General features: G+C 40.8%; 2 protein-coding genes across 21 annotated transcripts in view; one reads left to right on the forward strand and one right to left on the reverse strand.

Moving 5' to 3' along the window:
* Window positions 1–1651: 1651 nt before the first annotated feature.
* dcp1a (decapping mRNA 1A) lies at window positions 1652–11278 on the reverse strand. Of its 3 annotated transcripts, none has more exons than XM_051426832.1 (9): window positions 11113–11278; window positions 10707–10747; window positions 9921–10048; window positions 7782–7848; window positions 7506–7644; window positions 6937–7038; window positions 5954–6574; window positions 5602–5823; window positions 1652–4288 (listed from the first exon to the last, which is right to left on the reverse strand). In XM_051426832.1, the coding sequence occupies exons 1-9, from the start codon at window positions 11242–11244 to the stop codon at window positions 4208–4210; spliced, it is 1533 nt and encodes a 510-aa protein (XP_051282792.1). In that variant the 5' UTR covers window positions 11245–11278; the 3' UTR covers window positions 1652–4207. The 3 variants fall into 3 exon arrangements, with proteins under 3 accessions (XP_051282792.1, XP_051282793.1, XP_051282794.1); XM_051426833.1 differs by having other exon boundaries at window positions 5954–6571; window positions 11113–11277; XM_051426834.1 differs by lacking the exons at window positions 9921–10048; window positions 10707–10747; window positions 11113–11278 and having other exon boundaries at window positions 7782–8232.
* cacna1db (calcium channel, voltage-dependent, L type, alpha 1D subunit, b) overlaps window positions 8380–19744 on the forward strand; it is an 87860-nt gene continuing 76495 nt past the window's right edge. For 15 of the 18 annotated variants that reach the window (XM_051426817.1, XM_051426811.1, XM_051426814.1 and 12 more), the window contains exons 1-3: window positions 8380–9599; window positions 15806–16274; window positions 16773–16878. In XM_051426817.1, coding sequence (XP_051282777.1) covers window positions 9467–9599; window positions 15806–16274; window positions 16773–16878 — 708 coding nt within the window. In that variant the 5' untranslated portion in view covers window positions 8380–9466. Of the gene's footprint in view, window positions 9600–12407; window positions 12500–13451; window positions 13551–15805; window positions 16275–16772; window positions 16879–19744 lie in introns of those variants that run through there. The other 3 variants (XM_051426819.1, XM_051426823.1, XM_051426822.1) reach the window with 2 other exon arrangements.

Consider the following 19744-nt stretch of genomic DNA (forward strand, 5'->3'; position numbering starts at 1 on the left):
TAAAGAACAAAAGTGTACAATTTCAAGCAAAATGAATTATTAACAATTTCAGCTCCTTATTTCTCTAGTTTGGTTCATATTTACATTAAATGAAGGGAGCCTTATATTCTTACTTACTCAAATACAAGATAGATAGATCGATAGATCGATCGATAGATCCTTTCATATTAACTGATATTTAATATTTTATTGTAGTGGAGTACACTTAATTTCACCTGATATAAAAATAATATTACTTATAATTAAACCATGTTCAAAATGTAAACTTGTGATACCTTCCAGCTTTTATACAGCTTCTATTTTAACATTTAAGAGATTCTGTTGAGAAGAATAAAACCCTGATGCTCTTCTTCCCTGTCCCCCGTCCACGTTTTAAAATCTGTGTATATGTATGTGTATATATATATATATATATCCTACACATATGTTCTCAGTTGGCTCCTTCCCACTAATGGACTTTTCTTGTAGCCGCACCATGTGGCAGTATAGATGTGAAATGGTAAGTGGTCATCTGCAATACCACCAACAAATCTCCTCTAAACAGAATTCACATGTTTTTGGAGGAAAAAATATATTTATAAAAAAGATGAGGATAGGGCATTAAAATGTTGGCTTTTAAGGTGATTACTGTGTAAGTAAAGACAAAGTAAAGTGCACAATCAGACTGTATGCCTGGGTTGAATATAAGCTAATGGCAGTTTTAAGTGGATCCAAGGATTACCAGAGGAGGGTCCAATGTGTGTGTGTTCTGGTGTGTTTGACATTAATAAGTTTTGAACAGCAAAGAATTGGCAAACATACAGAGCTGAGCATGAGTGTGAGACAGACAGTTATCTCTTTAAAGAATAAAGTGTACCTGCCGTGCGAAGCTACAGCACTTAAGAGAGGAAGGAAGGATCACAAATGACTAATCTTACCTTAATGACATTTCCCACTGAGGCTGACCTGATTAATTGCACTACAAACCGGCTACACCTACATGCAGTTACACGCCAGTCAGGTTAAAGGTGGATGGATGTTTTACTCTCCAAGTGTTATTTTAACTTTTTGGTTTGACACAGTTATAAAAGGTTACTTTTAGGAGGCTAACCTCTACTCTTGTGATCTTGAGAAATCCAAAGCCAGGCTCAGATAAGAGTACGTCCACATGTGACCAGCAGGGGACCCAGAGAGGGCAATCAAAGGGGAGATAACGACACTCTCCTGGCCAATCTAGTTAATCAAGATCTCCCTACTGAGGACAGAGACTTTTGTTTTGTCACTTAAACCCAGAACACCTCCCAGATCAAGTTCTGATGAAATAAACCCTTGCATCGTGGGCATGAAACCAACTGATTACCATTTAATGTTGACAGTTAGGACCAGGGATGGCTGAGTACAACAGTAAGCACACAGTGACATCTTGTGGTCAAACACAGAAACTGCATTGATCTACTTTACTTCCGAAAATGAATGGATTAAAACAAAAGAAACAATAGCATATCATGTAGTTAGATTTCTACAGGCCATTACAAAAAACTGTCAGCAAAAGGAATAACCTAGGAGGCTTTTTTAGAAAATGCTTGTTTAAAACATACAAAAATAAAAATCCCATTAACAGCTGATAGAAACACAACAGATCCTCTCAGCAGTAAACAAAAACAGACAACCCTATTTTCAAATCTTTAATATCACAAAATAGTCATGATAAACCAAATTATGCACAGTGACAACAATCTTAGAAAATTAATGTAATTTGCAAAGACTTCCCTAAAATCATATCTCTGGCCAATAAGATAAATTATCCCAAAAGTGTAAAATAAAACCTTAAAATTTTAAATATGTGACCGGCATTAAAAATATTCAATCATTCTTCCTGTGTGTGTTTATTTAACCAACACATGCCAGAAATGTTGGCAAGATGACCTCTGAAATGAAAGATTAGAACAGGGCAAAGCAATGTACAAATTGTTTGATTTACTCTCTGGCTGCAGACGTGTCCTTTCTTCATTATAAATTTAAATTTTGGCAAAAGAAAAACATGGTTAACAGCTGGTTCTGAAAGAATGTGGATCTGAGTTCAACTTAAATATACAGGACACAGAAGAAAACAAGACAGGCACACACTGCGAGTTAACGTCAAATACATTCAAACAGAGCCAAATGCAACGTCGTGGTATCACAATCAAGACGGGTATTTATGCAGAAATTCATATCACTCCTTAAGTTGTTTCCAATGGTTGATTACATTATTTTTTTTCATTCATGTTGTTTGCAAAAATTAAAAAAAACGTCCTCTTCCAACATCTATTTCCATCTGGAATGACTTGGTATACTGATTGCTTAGAGAACTGTAGAACAGACATCCTAACGCTAACATGTGAAAAAGGAGCCCGATCATTAATGAACCGACTGCTGACGTCAAACATCACTGTACCTCACAACTGAAATCTTCATGCTTTTACATTATTTCTAGACTGTTTCAATGATCTTATATATGGCTGAACATTTTGTGACAACAGGATAATGAGACCTGTGAGCGACCTGCTGTGTGTATTTAAAAATGCACACATGCCACATAATTAACCTCTTTAATATTTGAAAGCTGATTTTCTGATGTACATAAGATTTGTTTTCTTTGTTCATGAACGGCACACAACAGCCACTCAACGTTGCACACGAGGAAGAAACTGATGTGCTTCTTCCCGTTACCGCTGCAGTCTGCAGGGTTGACCATTCTGTGCTGCAGTAGCCTTTTACTGCAAAATGACAGGAATGGAGGTAGTTTATATTTTTCACCATTAATTTGGATTACTGGTATAAACTCCACTGGTTTGAAACATACTGAAGCTATAAAACGAATTATCAATGATCAGTCCCCCCTATTTTCTGAGCAATTTAATTTTAAAAAGGAATGAATGTAAACAATAATCCAAAATGAAGAATTTTGTGTTTTTATATTTTAATTATCGCTCAGCTGCAGAACCAGAACCCAGAGGTTCAGATAAACTTAGCTCTACTGTACCATCCTAAAATACACCAAAATGCTGGCATCCCTAAAGGCATTGCGACTGTTATCTATTGCACGTTCCCCTCCCAGAACATAAAGTACTGCGAGCTCAGCTGGTGGAGGAGAGATGAACAACACAGACGAGGAGAAGGACAAAGAGAGAGAAAGAGCAAGGATAAGATAAATGTGGAGAAAGGAAAGGTTGCAAAGAAGCTGGTTTGTGCGTTCGTCTGTGTCTTTCTGAACACGTCACAGTCTCTAACATAACATTAAAAAAGCAGCCGAGAGGAAGTGATTCTTAGTCTGAGCTCTGAGCTGCAAGTGCTTCTCCAAACAATAACTGAAGTTATTGATCTTCCTGGGACAAGGGTTAAAAACGTTTCTCAACAGTCCGGTCCCGACACTGACAAACACAAAATGCCACAAAGACTGTAACGGCTATTCGGAGTCTCTGATGTTACCAAAAATATACAGACCTCAGCATTACTTTGAGGGGGAAGGTTTAATACGTAAAGAAAGAAAAATTAGTAGTCCTTTTTAAACACCACACAGTGGGACAGTTTGTCTGCTACAACAGTCCTGAAGTCCCCAGCACAGCAGTCTTTCTCTTAATAAGCAGTTGGAGTGTCAGTGTAATCACAGTCCCCGTAGCCTCGCACTGCGAGATCTCCAAAGACGTGAGGTGATTAAGAGAAGCAGCATCTGTGATTTCCACAATGTTCAAGCTGCAAGATTCTCTGTCCCAAGGTCAAAAGAGAAAAGATCTGAGGTCACAGAAGCTCCACATTGTGGTCCCGTCCTCAAATGAATTAAACCAGCAACCGCTAAACTTTACCAGAACATGGCCGACAGTTTTATCATATTTATAAAGTAAAAACGACAACCCAAGGCCACGCTGGGAATTTTTATATTCTGTCCCACAGTAGTTCTGGTTCAATATAAGTGGACAAAAAGACGATCCACAATAACGCGGGGAGCCAGGACAGCATCAGTGTTCAGACGAGAACTCAAAAAGTTAGTCAGGATCAAAGGGATAAATGGTGTGGTGCATGCTAATAGTAACCCTCAGGACACAGACTAGTTCTGAAGAGTTGTGGTGTACAGTGAAGTGTCATAAACCTGTTATCTGCACTTCTTTTAACTCCCAATAACTTCTGGATTCTTCACAGGTCACAAAGGGGTCGTAGCACGGAAAGTAACAGCGGTGGTTGAAGTAGACTATAGCTTCATGTTGCTAAAGTCCTTGGACAGACTCTGCAGGTAAGCGTCGTGAATGGCACCAAGGAAGTCTGGGTCGTTCTAGACAGGAAGGAAGTAACAAGAGAGGAGTGAACAAACTATACCTGTGGGTGTGTGTGTGCAGACAATTCACCTTTTCATTAGAAACAAACAATCTGTAAAACAGTTTAGACGTCTAGTGTTTTCAAGGTTGAACTTTTAAAACTACAGATCACAGATTCACATTGAAACACTCATTTCTTTTCAGAATCAGTGTTCAGCAGACAGGAGTTCAAATTAAAACTTTAGACTGCTAGTGATCTATTCAAATGTCATTTAACAAATTAAATTCCTTTTACCTCGACCATATTGGGGCAGAGGCAGAATGAACATCTTCATAAAACCTGACTTGACTGTTATTCATGCAAAAAATTTAATGCAAACTAAGAACTAGAAGTCCCTTTTAAACATTCTTGTTTGCTTTTCCAGCACATCTGAAGAACCATGAAGATCTGTGAAGGTTTTACAGTTAACAAAAGGTCAAGAAATGTCCACCCTGCATCCCAATTTATGATACTAACAGCATCCTGTTCACAACTTGTAAGTGCCACTGGGTTTGTGTTTGACCAATCGTCAACTGTCAGTCCCAAAAGTTCCTAAACTATCAGAAAGTACTTTAACTGGAGCAGGGGCTGTTTTGCCACATGGGAACTATCACACAGGGACTGAATTTAAGCTACGTTTCCACCTAAAGTACTCAGAACCTTTAGACCCAGGACCTACTAATCAAAAGAACTAAAAGGCTTCTTCAGCCTGTTTCAGTCTGCGTTTCCACCGTGGCCGAAAGATCTGCAAGAATCAGGCAAATTCATCTACTGATGTATGTAAAAGCAATGGCTGACCAACTGATGACGTTGGACCATCTGTCGTGTGCTTTCTACTGTCGATCCATGGTGATGTGTTGAAGCACAACAAACGGCTGCAGATTTTTTAAAATGCTGGCTGAAATAAAATGCTATGAGTACTCGATCAGTCAGACATGTTCAGCACTGCAAGTCTAAAATAAAGTCCCTGGAACTTAATTTAGACCCTAGTACGTGCAGTGGAAACTTTCAAAAGGCTCCTAGTCTCTGGGGAATGTTCCTGTGGTGAAAACATGGTTTTAGTCCCTGGTTCCTCTGATCAAAAGATTTTTGGTCCCATGGGAAAGTTCCTGTGGTGCAGACACCCTAAAATTAAACCAAAACTACCTGCTTACTAGATTTTCTTTTAGTTTTTTTTAATTGGGCTGAACAGACTTTAACTTTACACTTGAGTCTGGGGAAAAGCCTAAACTTTTTCCACACAAATGTGCTGAAAGTAAAGCTTTTATGCATTTTATGCCCTAGCTGTACCTTAATGAGGTGTATCAGAGTCTCCTGTAGTTGTGTTTTGCTGCAGGGCGCCTGTGGAGACTCTATGGCTCCTACAGAGGTGGAGGGGGGCTCGGAGGGGGAAGGAGGGACCACTGATGCGGCTGCTGTTGTCTTATTGATTGACTGCTGGAAGGCGCTGGGGGAGAGAAGCACAGACATTTCTGGCCCTGGAACATTAAGGCCTGGACTCATGGGGACAGCCTGAGAATAGAAAAGGAAAGAGCACAAGAACAAACGACATGCTGGATTATAACCTAATCTGTTATGGTATAATCGAATACATGAGAGCATGAGATAATGGTGAAATCAGAAAACAGATCGTCATACTCACAGACATTGGTTTGATCAGGTTTGGAGGTTGAGAGAAAACATCTATCTCTTTGCTGTGCTGGAGAAGGGGTTTCCCCATGGGCTCTTGGAAGCTGTGGGGTGGGAACAGCGTGCTTGGCAGGAAGTTGGGTGCGAGGATAGGTTTGTGGATGTCCGAACCCACAGATGACACTGACGGTTTGAGCGTGCCGAGTATCTCCTGTCCTAAATAGGCCGTAGCAGCTGCTGACGGTGTTGTAGGACCAGGGGGAGCGGCACGGGGCTCTGAGCCAGCAGGAGGCACCATGAGAGGGGAGACCGAGCACAGAGGTTGAGGGTCTGACCTGGAGACCACTGATTGGAAAACAGGGCTGGGGTGTAGCGTGTATGGAGCTGGGAGCAGGCCAGGGGCTTGATGTCGCTGGTTTGACCCAGGGTCTTGGGCTGTGAGATGGGGAGGGAGGAGAGGGTTTTGGTGGGCTGGAGTGGGAAAAGCCTGTTTCTGGAGGAAAACAGTGGAGGGGTCACTGGATGCAGTAGTGGTGTTCTGTTTGGGCATGGTGGGTAGAGAGGGGTCCTTAGGGAGGGACGAGCCAAAGAGTTCCTCAACTGTGATCTGCTTCACCATTGTATGAGAACTCTGCTGGGTAAAAAGAACACATTTGTGAGCTGGGTGGAAACCAATCACAAAACAAAGCAGTGCTGAAACACTCCTTAGATGTGAGGATTTATGGCTTTCTCTCTCTTTTATATTACTGTAAACAGAATATTATTAACTTTTGGGCTGTTGGTTGGACCAAACCAGCAATGTAGAGATCCCACATTAAACTTGCAATGGGCATTGTTCTCCATTTTATATAGGAGGTAATTCATTGATTGATAAAAATAACCTGCTCGGCCAAAGTTAACAGCATGACAACACTCTCAAAATATAACCATATAGATAAATGGATAAATAATCAGACAAAGAATTACTTTGCATAAATGTTTGTATAATGTATGTACCTTTTCAGGTTTTGGTGTGCTGTGCACGTGCACGTGCTCTGTGGCGCTGATCGCTGCTTTCATATTAAGCTCTGCAGACACCTCTGTTTCACCTGTCTGAGCCTGCATCACACACACAAACAGAAATTAAATGGTATTTTCAATAAAAAACAAACAACCAAATACACAAAAAGCAGTGGTTAAGGTACCAGAGTAGGCATTAATTCAGACTTCACCTCTAGATGCTTAAATAGGCACCCCCACACCTGAAATAATTCTCCATTTAGTACCACTGTAATCTCAGATCTGCATGTGTGTGACTCATAAATGTGTACCTGCTGAGTCAGACCTGTGAAAGTGTTTCCATCGGCATATGAAAAATCCAGAATCTATTCCTCAGACTCTGCGTTGGTGTTTTACTGTACAGGAGCTACAAATGCTTCATTTTTACTGTGTACAGTCTGATCTAAGCTCCTTGTACATATTATCTGCAATGAAAATGTAAAGTCTTGTATAGCTAGGAAGTAACAAATGCTAGTATTGAAATCATTTCTAAGAACCTAAGAAACATGTTGCGTTTGCCTCCTCACCTTTTGGTATTCCTCCTTGGCTTTGCTGAGCAGTTCCAGGATGTCGATGGGCCGTGGTTCTGCGACACCATTGGTCCTCCGCGGCTCTGCCCTCTCTGGTGACTCTCTCTGGGCATGGTCTGCTTCTTGTTTCACAATCCTGGGGGAGAGTTAAAGCGTTATTTAAATTCAAATACTCCTTGTGAAGAAAGTAGAGCTGCTTCTAAACAAACACCTAAAGGATGAATCCTATCTCATCCAAACACAGATACAGTATACACATGTCTGGATATTTACTTGACCATCAGCTGAGCGATGCGTTGACAGTCCCTCTTGTCATAGAACCAAATACTGTAGATACCCACTGCAAGAAAATCACAAATATTATATATTACACCGTGTAGCAGAAGCAGCATCACATATGACGTTTGTTCCTTGATAAATTAAGTTAATGGGTGCACTAAACAAAACAGTAACAAATGACACCACAATCACCGTCACCCAAGGGAAACTGACTACTTGTTGCACTATAAAATTTAAATAAAAAAAGCAAACTGTATGTCTGTATGTATTTTTGCTGAAACAATAGCTAGCTGATTGAACGTTGCCTGTGTGTCATTTGTGTGCGTGTGTGATAAAACACAGGTGTACTCAAGGTCCCTCAAGAAGCTGAGGTAACCTAGCAACTGGAGTGTTTGCCTCCCTGCAGCATCTACTGCTACCAAGGGGAAATATGTAGAGGTGTAAACAGGCGTGTGAGAGAGAGAGAGAGAAGCGTGTGTGTGTGTGTGTGTGTGTGTGTGTGTGTGTGTGTGTGTGTGTGTGTGGAGACTGGTCTCTCTTAACAACTTTGAGTACACACATGAGCCTCAGGCAGTGAGTTCACCAGCACTCAAAAAGGATTGGAGTAAGACACAAATAACCATTCATTATCAACATCTCTCTGAAGAATCCATCCTCCCTGTGTTGGACTGTTGGCTCTTCAAACTTCTTTCTCCCACTCAGCCTTCATCGATGCTTCTTTATTTTTTCCAGTTCACAGCAGAGGCGGGCGTTTTACGACTATCTTGAAGATATTTCCCTCTCTCTGTCTCTCTCACGATTAGAAACCTGGAATCTATACCACAACAACTACAGCTTCACAGGAGCACAAACAAACACAGGCACTACAGAGCTGAGCGCTTCCTCAGCCAGTGAGTAACATTACTGAAGAGCACAAATGGACTGAAAAAAACTACAAGAGAACTACACAAGTAGTCAAAAACAGCTAATGGAATAAAAGCCAGGAGAAGAAACCATCAGAGAAAATTAACTCCAACCAGTCAACCTGCAAAGGGGACTGTATTTGTGGAAACATCTCCAACATAACTGAGGAACACGGTCGACCAGCATTAGAACAACAGCACCCAGTTTTATCTGTCTGCAACTCAACCGACTCTGAGGAATTAAAATGCTAAAAACAGCACTTCGACTCAAGTGAAGCCACCAGAGAAGCTGCTCTGGATTCAGTACTAACAAGAAATTGCATCATGTCGTCCATACCAGCCAGGCTGATGGGCAAACCATGTCCCAAAGGAGAGCAGTCTACTTTGACGTTGACCCTGGCCATGTTATTTTTTCTCATAAGCAAACAAATGGGAAAACAGTCAAATTCCTTGTTCATTGCCTTGATGAAACTCCTGTTCAGACTTTTAATAGATTACCTCGGTGGCAACGCGGTCAGTTACTTTTTGAAGATCTGAGAAATTTCATCACTACTTTCTTTTAAGCTTACTTCCTGTTGAACCCTTTCCATAAAGCTAAAGGGAGGTTTACTGCAGTACTGGCACCTCTCTGGATAAAGAACAACTTGTACAATAAAATATATATCAAGGAGTAGTCAGATTAGTAATCAAACACATTGGTCTTTTGGCTGCTGACCCAATGCAGAATGATATTGACTGTGGGAAAACCAAGCTGAAACTGTTGCTGTCTGCTAGGTCATGAGTGGAAAAAGCTGTTCAGAAGAAATTTTCTTGCTAAATGAGACTCCAAGACGGCAAAATGACTTCAAGCAAAAGGGAAAAGAGATGTTCCAGAAAACCTTGGGGAGGTGTTTGTTCGGCATTTTCAGAGGTAACATTATGTTCTGTTTCATTTAATGCGTGTGTGTGATAGTGAATGTCAGCTCAACCTGTACTGCTGTCTGCTTGCTAAGTATGCACAGTGTATACATTTATTTGATGTAGTCTTTGTTGATACAGCAAAGTTTCATGACCGTTGAGTCTCTATGTTGGGCTCATGGCTCTTGCTGCCTTTAACCTCTCAAAAAATATTGGATCGCAGACAGTGAATAATAATCTCTACATCAAATTTCAGTCCACAGCAAACTAGAAATATGTCTGCACTGTGTATGGTGTCTACTGCTTTAGAGCTTCTATTCTACAAAATACTCACAGTTGCCGTTCCTATAGAGCAGGAATGGATCCTGCAGCTGGAACTCCAGGTCTTTGTTAATTGGCTCCACCAGGTTCTCTGCGCTCAGTCGGTTCATGATGGTGAAGCCATGGCGAGGCGAGGCAGACCTTAGATGAAGATTACAAACACTTAATACTCTGACAAAATATAAAAACCACCTCTGCTCACACTTTACGTCATCTTAAGCACTTATGCACTGTTTACTCCTTTATCACTACAGTGATAAAGGAGGACTACAACTGACTGATATTTTCATTACTGATCAATCAATGTATTAGTTCCATAAGTAGCTGAGGCATTATTTTTTTACATTTTAAAAACTAGGGCATATGACCATAAGTTACCAGAGTTGCCTATTGAATATGACCAACAGCCAACAAATCTGAATGTAAAGAGAAACGCAAAAAAAATCCTTCTACTTTAAAGTAATTACCTCCAATATATTTATACTTTATTGTAATAAACAACTATTGATCAATCACCACATCTGAATAGTTTTTTATTCTTTCAGAATAGAAACAGTGTACGGGTTTCACACATACAATCACATGAGGCTTAATGAAGAACCAGTGTGTGCACAAAGCAGTAATAAGTATTAAAACAAGAGTAAATAAAATACGCAGCACAATGTTTGTTTACAAAGACTGCGGCCTACACACGTGCGCACAATACGTCAACTGGCAGCGCAAACAAACGTAACGTAAGTGCAGTAAACAGCCTCCAGGGTCGTCGTGTTCAGTGATTAAAGACACTTTAAATGCTTACCTCGCATAAACAAACAAGGTGCCCTCGATCTCGGTCTTCTCCTGAAACGATACGTGACATTATGAGTCAGAAACAACAACAGCTATAGATTATAATCCCTAAACATGCTGAATAATAGCGACGGACGCAGCCTGTTAGCGTCACTACACAACTTCTGTTAGCGCAGGTAAAATAAAGATTATAACTTATTATCGAGAAAGTCATCAACACAATAACACAGAGACACTGGTATCTGAACAGTACGTCTGTGGACATACGGGGGAAGTTACAGTTGAACAAATACTAACATATTTCTGAGTGCTTTTAATGTTTTATCGAGGAGCTAGCATTAGCATGCTAAGTTAATCGTTAGCATGCTTTTGATGGCTAACAAACGAAACTGTTCCGGTTGTTTTGATAAACTTACCCATTCGTTGGCTTTGGAGTTGAAGTTGTAGAGAGCAACCTGTCCGGTAACATCGAGCAGTTTGTGTATGTACGGGTCCTGTCTCTGTAGGGCTGCTAGGCTCATCATATGTCCAGCATTCACGGTCTCCATCTTGGATGTGATTGTTGCTCCCGCACGGACGGATTTGTGCAGACACTTATGACTTCCGCTGCTCCCCCAAAAAAGTTTCCGACAGGTTTATTTAATCCGCGGAGATTAATCTGAAATGTAAATTAGGCCATTCACAATTTGTTAGAGTGCCGCTTAAAATCATAGTGTTTGTAGGAAATGGTGGTCTGCTTTATGAGCTCAGCCTCAGCCGGTGTGCTTTCTGATATCAAACTGGTTATATTACAAATAAATAAATGATATTAAAGATTAAAATCCCTTCATGTGATGACAGAAATATTATTCCTTTTAAAGTGCAAACCTGGAAATAATTGACAATAATTTAGCCAAATAATTTGCTTACTGCTGTGTGTGCGTTTTGAATTAAATTACATTTAATCAATCAATAAAAAAATCAAAAGAAATCAATAAAAACTAGTTATGCAACATATATTTTAATTAGGCTAACGCCGAAGAGAGAAAACTGTGGGAATAATTAAGGGGAAAATAGACACAAGAGATGGTGGTGATAAATATTAGACACATTTGACTTATAAAATAATAAAGTGAACCAAAGACTGATATATTCTTTCTAATAGATATAAAAATGTTGACAGTATCTTCATGTTATATACCACAGGGCTGCGCTGCTGCTCTTATTATTGTCAGTCTGACATGTGGTGAGAGTCTTTGTACAAGACTACAAGTGAAGAGCTGCTATCATCCTTTCTTATTGAGTGTGAGTTTCACTTAGTGAACCACTTGTTTGAAGTTAAAGTTAATTCACAAACCCTTTTGGCTTTTTTGTTTTACGCAGCCAAACCAAAATTAAACACTGGAGACAGAAAATATACATAAAACAATTCAAATCAGTATATCCTTGGAGAGACCCCAGTGCTGTATATGTATTGTGAATATTTGCAAAGAATACTTTAAAACCATCATATATACATTTCTTAAACAAACATTTATCTGATCGGTTGTTTGGTCCAGTTGAGCTGCAGCTGCCTGCATCACCTGCCTCTGTTGAGGGAACATTGGGGCAGGGATTATAATCGGAGGATTACGCGCTACTGTGAAACTGTTATCCCCCATAGAGGCACAGGTAATCCAATCACTGGTAACCTTCCAGCATAGCTCCGACAACTCATTTTCTCTCCAATCGCCGAGGAGTGAGGGCAGAAAACGGCGCTATGAGGCCCCAGAGAAGAGCCAGGTGACAGAATGCCGTTCATTATAAGGGGAAGACCCCTGAGGGGTAAGTCCAGGACCTGGAATAGAGTTACTCTTTAGGGGCTTAACCGGGTGGATAGGATGAAGACATGCTGTTTATCCTTCTATTCAGAAATGATCCTGACAGGAGAAAGTCAGATACAGAGTCTGCCACTTTCCACTGATCTGAGTGTTTTCCTTTGCATTCGTGAGTCAGTGTAAAACTGGGACATTTGCGTCAGATTAAGCAGATTCAATACATGTTGTTGGCCTACCAATGTCCAAATGCTGTGTTTTTAGTCGTGGTTTGGAAAATGAGTTTTTAGTCTTTTTGAAATTTTTAAAAACTTTTTAAAATTAAAGTCAAACAGACATAAGGCAACAATGTCAATTTCAGATTTGAGACCAGGCCATTGATTTGTGGGCGTCTCTCTGTGTTTGTGTCACTGTGTCACATGCTTCTTAATTTATACAAACATTGTTAATATAATGTATGCAACAGGCTCTAGTCAGCAGACTGAATACTCGTTTGCTTTGTTGTCATCTGCCCAGTTTTATAAAGATGGATGTCTTGCATCCATTCACATGCCATCCGAATTATTCGAAACTGCTGTTTTAATGTTTTTTTTTAAAGCATAAATCACCAGCTTTGTCTATCTGGAAACATTTGGCCATCCTGCCAAAGACCTCACTTTGGAGTTGGAGACGTTTAATACGCGCTGTTGACGTGCAACGGGCAGCAACAGGTGCATTCCCAGTTTGAATGCGCCTCCAGTATCCTGCAGCCTGTGGTTGCTCTAACTTGCATCTGACCATCCGCAGCCACACTGAGAGTAATTGACAGCAGTGGATTGACTGCTGCTGTCAGCGCGTCCTCTCGGATCCGCCGTGAATCTGCAGGCAGGCACCCGGATGTGGCGAAAAATGTTTGGCGCTCCTCTCAGGGTCTGCGCTCGGAAAACATTTTATGATTCAGGTTAACGGCTCGCGCGTCGACTCCCTTTCGGATGTTTTTTTTCCCCCAACGATGAGTTGGATTTAAAACGGATCTTTTCAATGTGGAGCGAGGATGCAAGAAGCAGATGAACAGTCTGAAGGTAAAAAAAAAAAAAAAAAAAAAAGAAAAAAAGAGCCGCGGTGCGTGAAGCGCAGGAGGAGAGAGTTGGAGAGAGAGAGAGAGAGAGAGAGAGACAGAGAGAGAGAGAGAGAGAGAGAGAGAGAGAGAGAGGGGGCGAGAGCGCTGGTTGGGTTTATTCTCTGGATGTCTGTTTATTCTATGTGATTATATTTAATAACTTATTTTAGTCCACAGACAGACTGTTGGCATTGTGAGTGCTTGTTCTCGGCTGTATGACTGTAATGACAGCGGTCATCATATCCACTGGGAAAACGAGTTGTTCTCAGAAAAAATGGTTGACTATGTTTGCTGTAATGTTATGGTCAAGTGGTCGTTCAGGAGCCATGTGACAGCTAGTGGAGGATGCGTTGGATTTGTGCGCCCTCCATAATGAACCGAGAGACGCTAAATCAACTTTTCAAGTGAATGCCGTTAGTTTTTAAGTGTCAGTCAGGCTAGCTTGTTAGAAGTGGACAAACGAAACGCTGTAGTTTTTTTTTTTTTTTACAAAAGCCACCACAGGTTCAAAGTAAAGTCGAGAACAGCAGCTGAAAGTCAACAGTTGTTATCCAGCAACCTGTGCCAGATGTGCGGCGTCCATCAGGGCAGCTGGGATCATTCCCGTTGCGTCCCAGAAATGTCAAGACAGGTTGTTATCGTCTTTATATGACAGGCTGCACTTGTTATCTTGCACCTGTAGTCATGTTATGAGGAGTTTCCTGCAGAATCATCACCCCCCTCATTCAGACTAGAAATTGTGACTTTGTGTTGAAATATATTTCTCCAAGCATATCTCACCTGTTTGATCTGATTGGGTTAATTCACGTTACCTTGCTCAGTATCAACTATCTTTAAAATACAGACTCACTGTGGTCTTAACATGAACAAAACCCTGATCTAAATAACAGTAACAGATCAAAAATGAAAGATCAGGAATCTGACCAGGAGTTTGGTGCCAACTGTCTATACCGGGTATTAATTCATCCTTTCAATCAGTCGTTTATGAGAGGATTCATTTATCTTTCTTTCTGTGTCTTTCTCAGTCAGTTATGATGCTTTTAACATACATTTCTGATGGATGATCTTTGATTTAATCAACCCAGTGTGAGTTCTGTTTTAGTTAGATGACAAAATGTTGGTAGTCCCTGCTGTGGTTCTGCTGTAGAGCTGCAGTCAACCAAAGTGACTGTTTCAAGGGCACTGTCTTTTTCACTCGTGGTTTGCATTGATTTTAATGACTCTCTCTGTCTCTCTCATTCATGCAGGCTGTTCTGCTCTCTCTCTCTTCCACACTCCCTTCAAACCAATCCTTCCTCCTCTTCTCACTTTTCTGTCTGTCTCATTTCTACAACTTCAAGTTCAGCTTTCATCTTCCTTTGTCCTTGTTTCAGCAAGTATCAAAGTTGTGCAAGGCAGGACTTCAGTGCAAAACTACACAGATTTTATCTGCATAAACTACAAAATTAGTATCTCCTGTGCCATAATTGAAGCTCGTTATATGTCTCCAGTTGGCCCGAGTGAAAATCTGGCACTTCTCTGTTCACAGGAATTGAAAACTTGAAATACTGAACTCGCAGCAAGTGAGCACTCTGTATTGAGAAAATCAGACTCACTGATATTTTTGTCTTTGCTTCACTTTACCGTTTGTTGTAAAAAGCAGAAGTACTGTAGTTACACATTACACACCTATTACTTGAGTTATGGGAAGAGAAGGGTCCTGCAGAATAGATACTGATATATGAGGTTTATATTATCCAGTTATCACTAACACTTGGAGCAACAGACAAATACATTTTTTTACCTCATCTTGAAAGCATTTTGCTCCTTATAGGCTTATTCTAAAACAATCTCAGCATTATATGACATTAAATCTATGGTAAATAATTCATATAACTTTAAGTAGTTAATGTTAAAGCTGCTATGTTAAAATTTTAAATGCTCAATGTTGGTTCCCCCCAGTGGTTGCACCAGAAATGACACAGTGGCAGACAGCAGTGTATATAGCAATGACTTTGGAGAATAGGCAAAGAGCAACCTTTAGACTGCATTTTCACTAGGGTTGTTTTATTGTTCTACAAATAAAAACTTCATAAAAATGCTAGCTAGTTTCCTGAGCTACGCTGACATAACATCAGCTGTTGCATGGGGAACATGATGTTTGCAGATGTTTTTGTTTATACTCACTCACAGCATCCAAATGTTATAACCATTTTGTCTCTGTTTGCCACCCTCCAGGGGCACAGTATGCCAGCAACAGAAGGACCACTCCCTCCAACGACGCCTCGGCTCTCTGGTCAGAAAGCCAAACCCGTCTGCACCAGCTCCATACGCCAGAGCCCCTGCAGGCCCCGCCCAGCACTGGCAAGCCTGTCGGCTCCTCTTCTGGCCTCATTGGGGCCAGCAGTGGCATCCAGGGCCCCGGTGGCACTGGTTCTGGTGTCAGCCCAGTACTTGCTTGGCATGCCGCCATTAGCGCTGCACGCCAAGCACAGGGCGATAGTGCAAAGCCCGACATGAGTTCACGGCCCTCAGTTTGCACCACTGGACCACCGCCTGTGGGCTCACTGGCGCAGAGGAAGAGGCAGCAGTATGCTAAAAGCAAAAAGCAGGGAGGATCTACTAACAGCAGGCCACCCAGAGCTCTGTTCTGCCTCACCCTCAACAACCCGATCCGCAGGGCCTGCATCAGCCTGGTTGAGTGGAAGTATCCTTTAGCCCAGAGACAGAGGCTCTGGTTGAATTGATGGATGGCAGATGCTTGGGTATCTGAATGGATTATGATTGTTTGTATGGATAGATTGGTTCATAGATTAGCGTAGGAATGAATGTGTAATACATAGAAGGCAGCTTTGTGTGAAAGCTTAAATGAAATGTTAGATGATGGGTTGGGTTCATTAATGAATGATTGATGGAACAAAGATGCTTTATTTTTACATTTTTAGCTGAATTTAGATTTTTAAGCCTTATATCATTATCAACTGCATTTAACTTTAATAATATATTACTTTTGTTATTTTATTTAATAGCACAGTTTCTCTCTGCCTGCTTTTTTCTTCCACAGTGAGAAAGACAGAGAGAGAAAACAAGGACATGTCATCAACTTAAATATATGAAGCCCTGCACTGTCGAAGGATACCATTAGCTTTTTTGTCAAATGTCTCTCTGTTTGAGATAACTGTGTTCCTTAACAGTCCATTTCCAGACCATTTGATATCTTTATACTGCTGTCTATTTTTGCCAACTGTGTGGCCTTAGCCATCTACATCCCCTTCCCCGGAGACGACTCCAACTCTACCAACCAAGAACTGGTGAGTGGCACTGGAAAATACAGAAAGTCTAGGTAGTGAAATGGATTAAGTTGGGTTTACAGAAATATATGGAACATCCCTCGTTACGCCGTGCTGCCATGTATATATCCCTGTTGTTGTTAAAGGCAACAATAAGATGTGATGTTACAGATCAGCATGTTGGAAGGATGTTAAGGGTTTGAAATGTGTATTCTCGGCTACTGAACACTGTTAAAGAACACATTGATCGTGTTTTAATGTAGGCGTAAGTACACTTTATTCAACTAAAAAAGTGCCTTTATTAGTTGACGTTTTAGTTTATTTGTATGAAACAACATGCACTTAGAAACAATAAGGAACATTCAGAACAGGCTTCGTGTTGCGCCTGAAATAGTTTGAATTAAAAAGAGGCAGCTATATAAAGTTTAATCTTTTCTCTGCATTAGAATCAGAAAAATGTAATTTAAATGGTCCCAGAGTGTCAGTTTGCTAGAATTACCAATGTCCCTGTAATTCTGTAAGTCCACAGATTTCATAGTCAGCTGGTTTCATTAGAGCTAATTTCCACGACTCTTCTACCACAATGGGTTAGTAAGAAAGTATGTCTTTTGTAATTTGGGTGAATTGATTCTTTTGCTTTGAAGAGATGAAGGAGATGGTACTAATTGCTTTAATTACTTAGTCGCTTTGCATATTCCTTTGCTCTGTACGCAGTTCTGCAGATGTCGCCTGCAAAGGTTAAAGGAGTTTTTTCACACATGCGCTGTGCTGCTAGCTGCTCGTGCCACTATTTGTCATCAGCCAGATTACACACAAAGGCCAGACACAACACCTTTGCATGAGCGTGATTGGCTTGACATGTGGGTTGCGTCAGAGGGCTTTCCCGGCAATATTTGGATGGATGTGTCAGGTTTCATCGTTTTGTTGACACACAAATACTGGTGCACACACACACACACACACACACACACACACACACACACACACAACAAACACAAACACACACACGCACACCCAGGGTCATTCCTCTGTGTGTCACAGCAGCTCCCCGTTGGACGAGAGCAGCACTGAGGTGAAATGACAGAGAAGCAGTGAGAGTTGAAAACCAGTTGGTTGTGTTGCTTCCATAATTACAGTGTAAGTTGACAGCATCAGACTATAAACGGATCATTACCATCCAATACAATACAACGTATGAATCCAACTCTGATCTGATTACTGATTATGAACTGATACACTCATGACATTCTCGTTGAAAGCGGAACAAAATGAAGTGAAGACAAACAATGTCCTGTTACTTTTGTGGCACCTGTTTGGATGGGGTACTGTATATTTCTTATTAATTCATGAAATCCCAGCATAACTAACCAAACAGTTCAGAATATCGGAAAAAACTTGAGTGGGCGACTCTTTAAATGACCAGTGTGTAGGATTTGGTGGCACCTAGTGGTGAAGTTGCAGATTGCAACCAACTGAATAAAGCTCACCCGTCCAAATGCGTAGGAGAAACTTTGGTGCCTTTGAAAGTTGAAAAGAATTAGAGTTACAGTTAGATTTTATTTATTTTATTTTGCTTTTATTTTCCTATTATTTGATAGTTGCTTTCCAGGTTTTTGACAAAGATTTCCATCATCAGCATGTAGCTTATTAGCTAGGTCAACTGTTTGATATTGTATTCTCTGAAAATAAAGACCAGAAGCAACCAGTAGAGAGATGGCAAAATGAATCTCTGTTAAATCAAACAGAACTAGATTATTAACAGAGATAGAGAGCTCTATCATGCTCAGTTGATGTAAAATTATAGTTGAGATTCAACCTCCCCCTCACACCCCTCCATCTTGTTCCAAACTGTCAAAATGATGTTTAATCCATTTGGAGCAGCAGACATCCAGGCTTTCCACAGTGACTTTTCTCACTCTGTCTGACCTGAGGCATCTGGCTGTTCAAACTAGTCAAAACAAATGCTAGTAAGGATTTACGCGTTCAATGTGCACAGCCATAATTTCCGGGTCTTTGAACGAAAAAAACCAAAACAGAATTACACAAATCAAGTCTGAATAGATGACAAACATTTTTCATTTTCCGTGTGACTACAGTATATAAATAGCAGCAACAACCTAGAATTCAACAACACTAAGTGGAAACCTATAGTATATGGCTATCTATGCCCCGCAGTAAAAACCTCCTGAGGAAGTGATTCAGGACTGTTTTTTACCCTGCTTTGCTGCCGTACAGCCAAAACATATCTACAAGGAAAGTGTTTATTCAGTTCAAATTATTTCAGCTCAGATTTTATTGCCAAAAGAGCAGTATATTTTTTTTGAAAGTAGTTTAATCCTACAAGTGTAGCAATGTCCTCAGAGGACTTTGTCATGCAGTGCAAACATTTGCTTTTTTCTCTGCGGCTGGCAAGGGACCTTCTTAGCGTCCTAGGGGATTGCGTGTGCGCGTTTGTTTGTATGTTTATGTGTGCGTGTGCATGCGGAGTGAGCGAGTGAGAGACGGACACAGAGAAACGTAGCATGTTCCCTCAACAGATGGGGATTATTCACGCTGTCCAAGTCTACGCTCCTCACTGCACATTGTACAGTGTGTGTGTGTGTGTGTGTGTGTGTGTGTGTGTGTGTGTGTGTGTGTGTATATGTGTGTGTGTGTGTGTGTGTGTGTGTGTGTGTGTGCGTGTGTGTGTATATGTGTGTGTGTGTGTGTGTATATGTGTGTGTGTGTGTGTGTGTGTGTGTGTGTGTGTGTGTGTGTGTGTGTGTGTGTGAAAGATAAAGTATGAATGTTTGTCCAGATTTTTGCTTCTCGGTTCTATCAGAGAGAATATAAGAGTTTCATGCAACGTTGCTCTTGAGACGTCCAATCGTCTTTAATTTGTCATTCA

Source organism: Dicentrarchus labrax, unplaced genomic scaffold, assembly GCF_905237075.1.
Source record: "Dicentrarchus labrax unplaced genomic scaffold, dlabrax2021, whole genome shotgun sequence".
NCBI lineage: Eukaryota > Metazoa > Chordata > Actinopteri > Moronidae > Dicentrarchus > Dicentrarchus labrax.

Excerpts from the sequence above, each read along its gene's own strand:
- dcp1a (XM_051426832.1), bottom strand. The coding sequence starts at position 11,244 with ATGGAGACCGTGAATGCTGGACATATGATGAGCCTAGCAGCCCTACAG. Across the intron at positions 7,849-9,920 it reads GCTCTATAGGAACGGCAACT|TGGGTATCTACAGTATTTGG; the intron begins GTGAGTATTTTG and ends ATTTTCTTGCAG. Across the intron at positions 5,824-5,953 it reads ACCTGATCAAACCAATGTCT|GCTGTCCCCATGAGTCCAGG; the intron begins GTGAGTATGACG and ends TTCTATTCTCAG.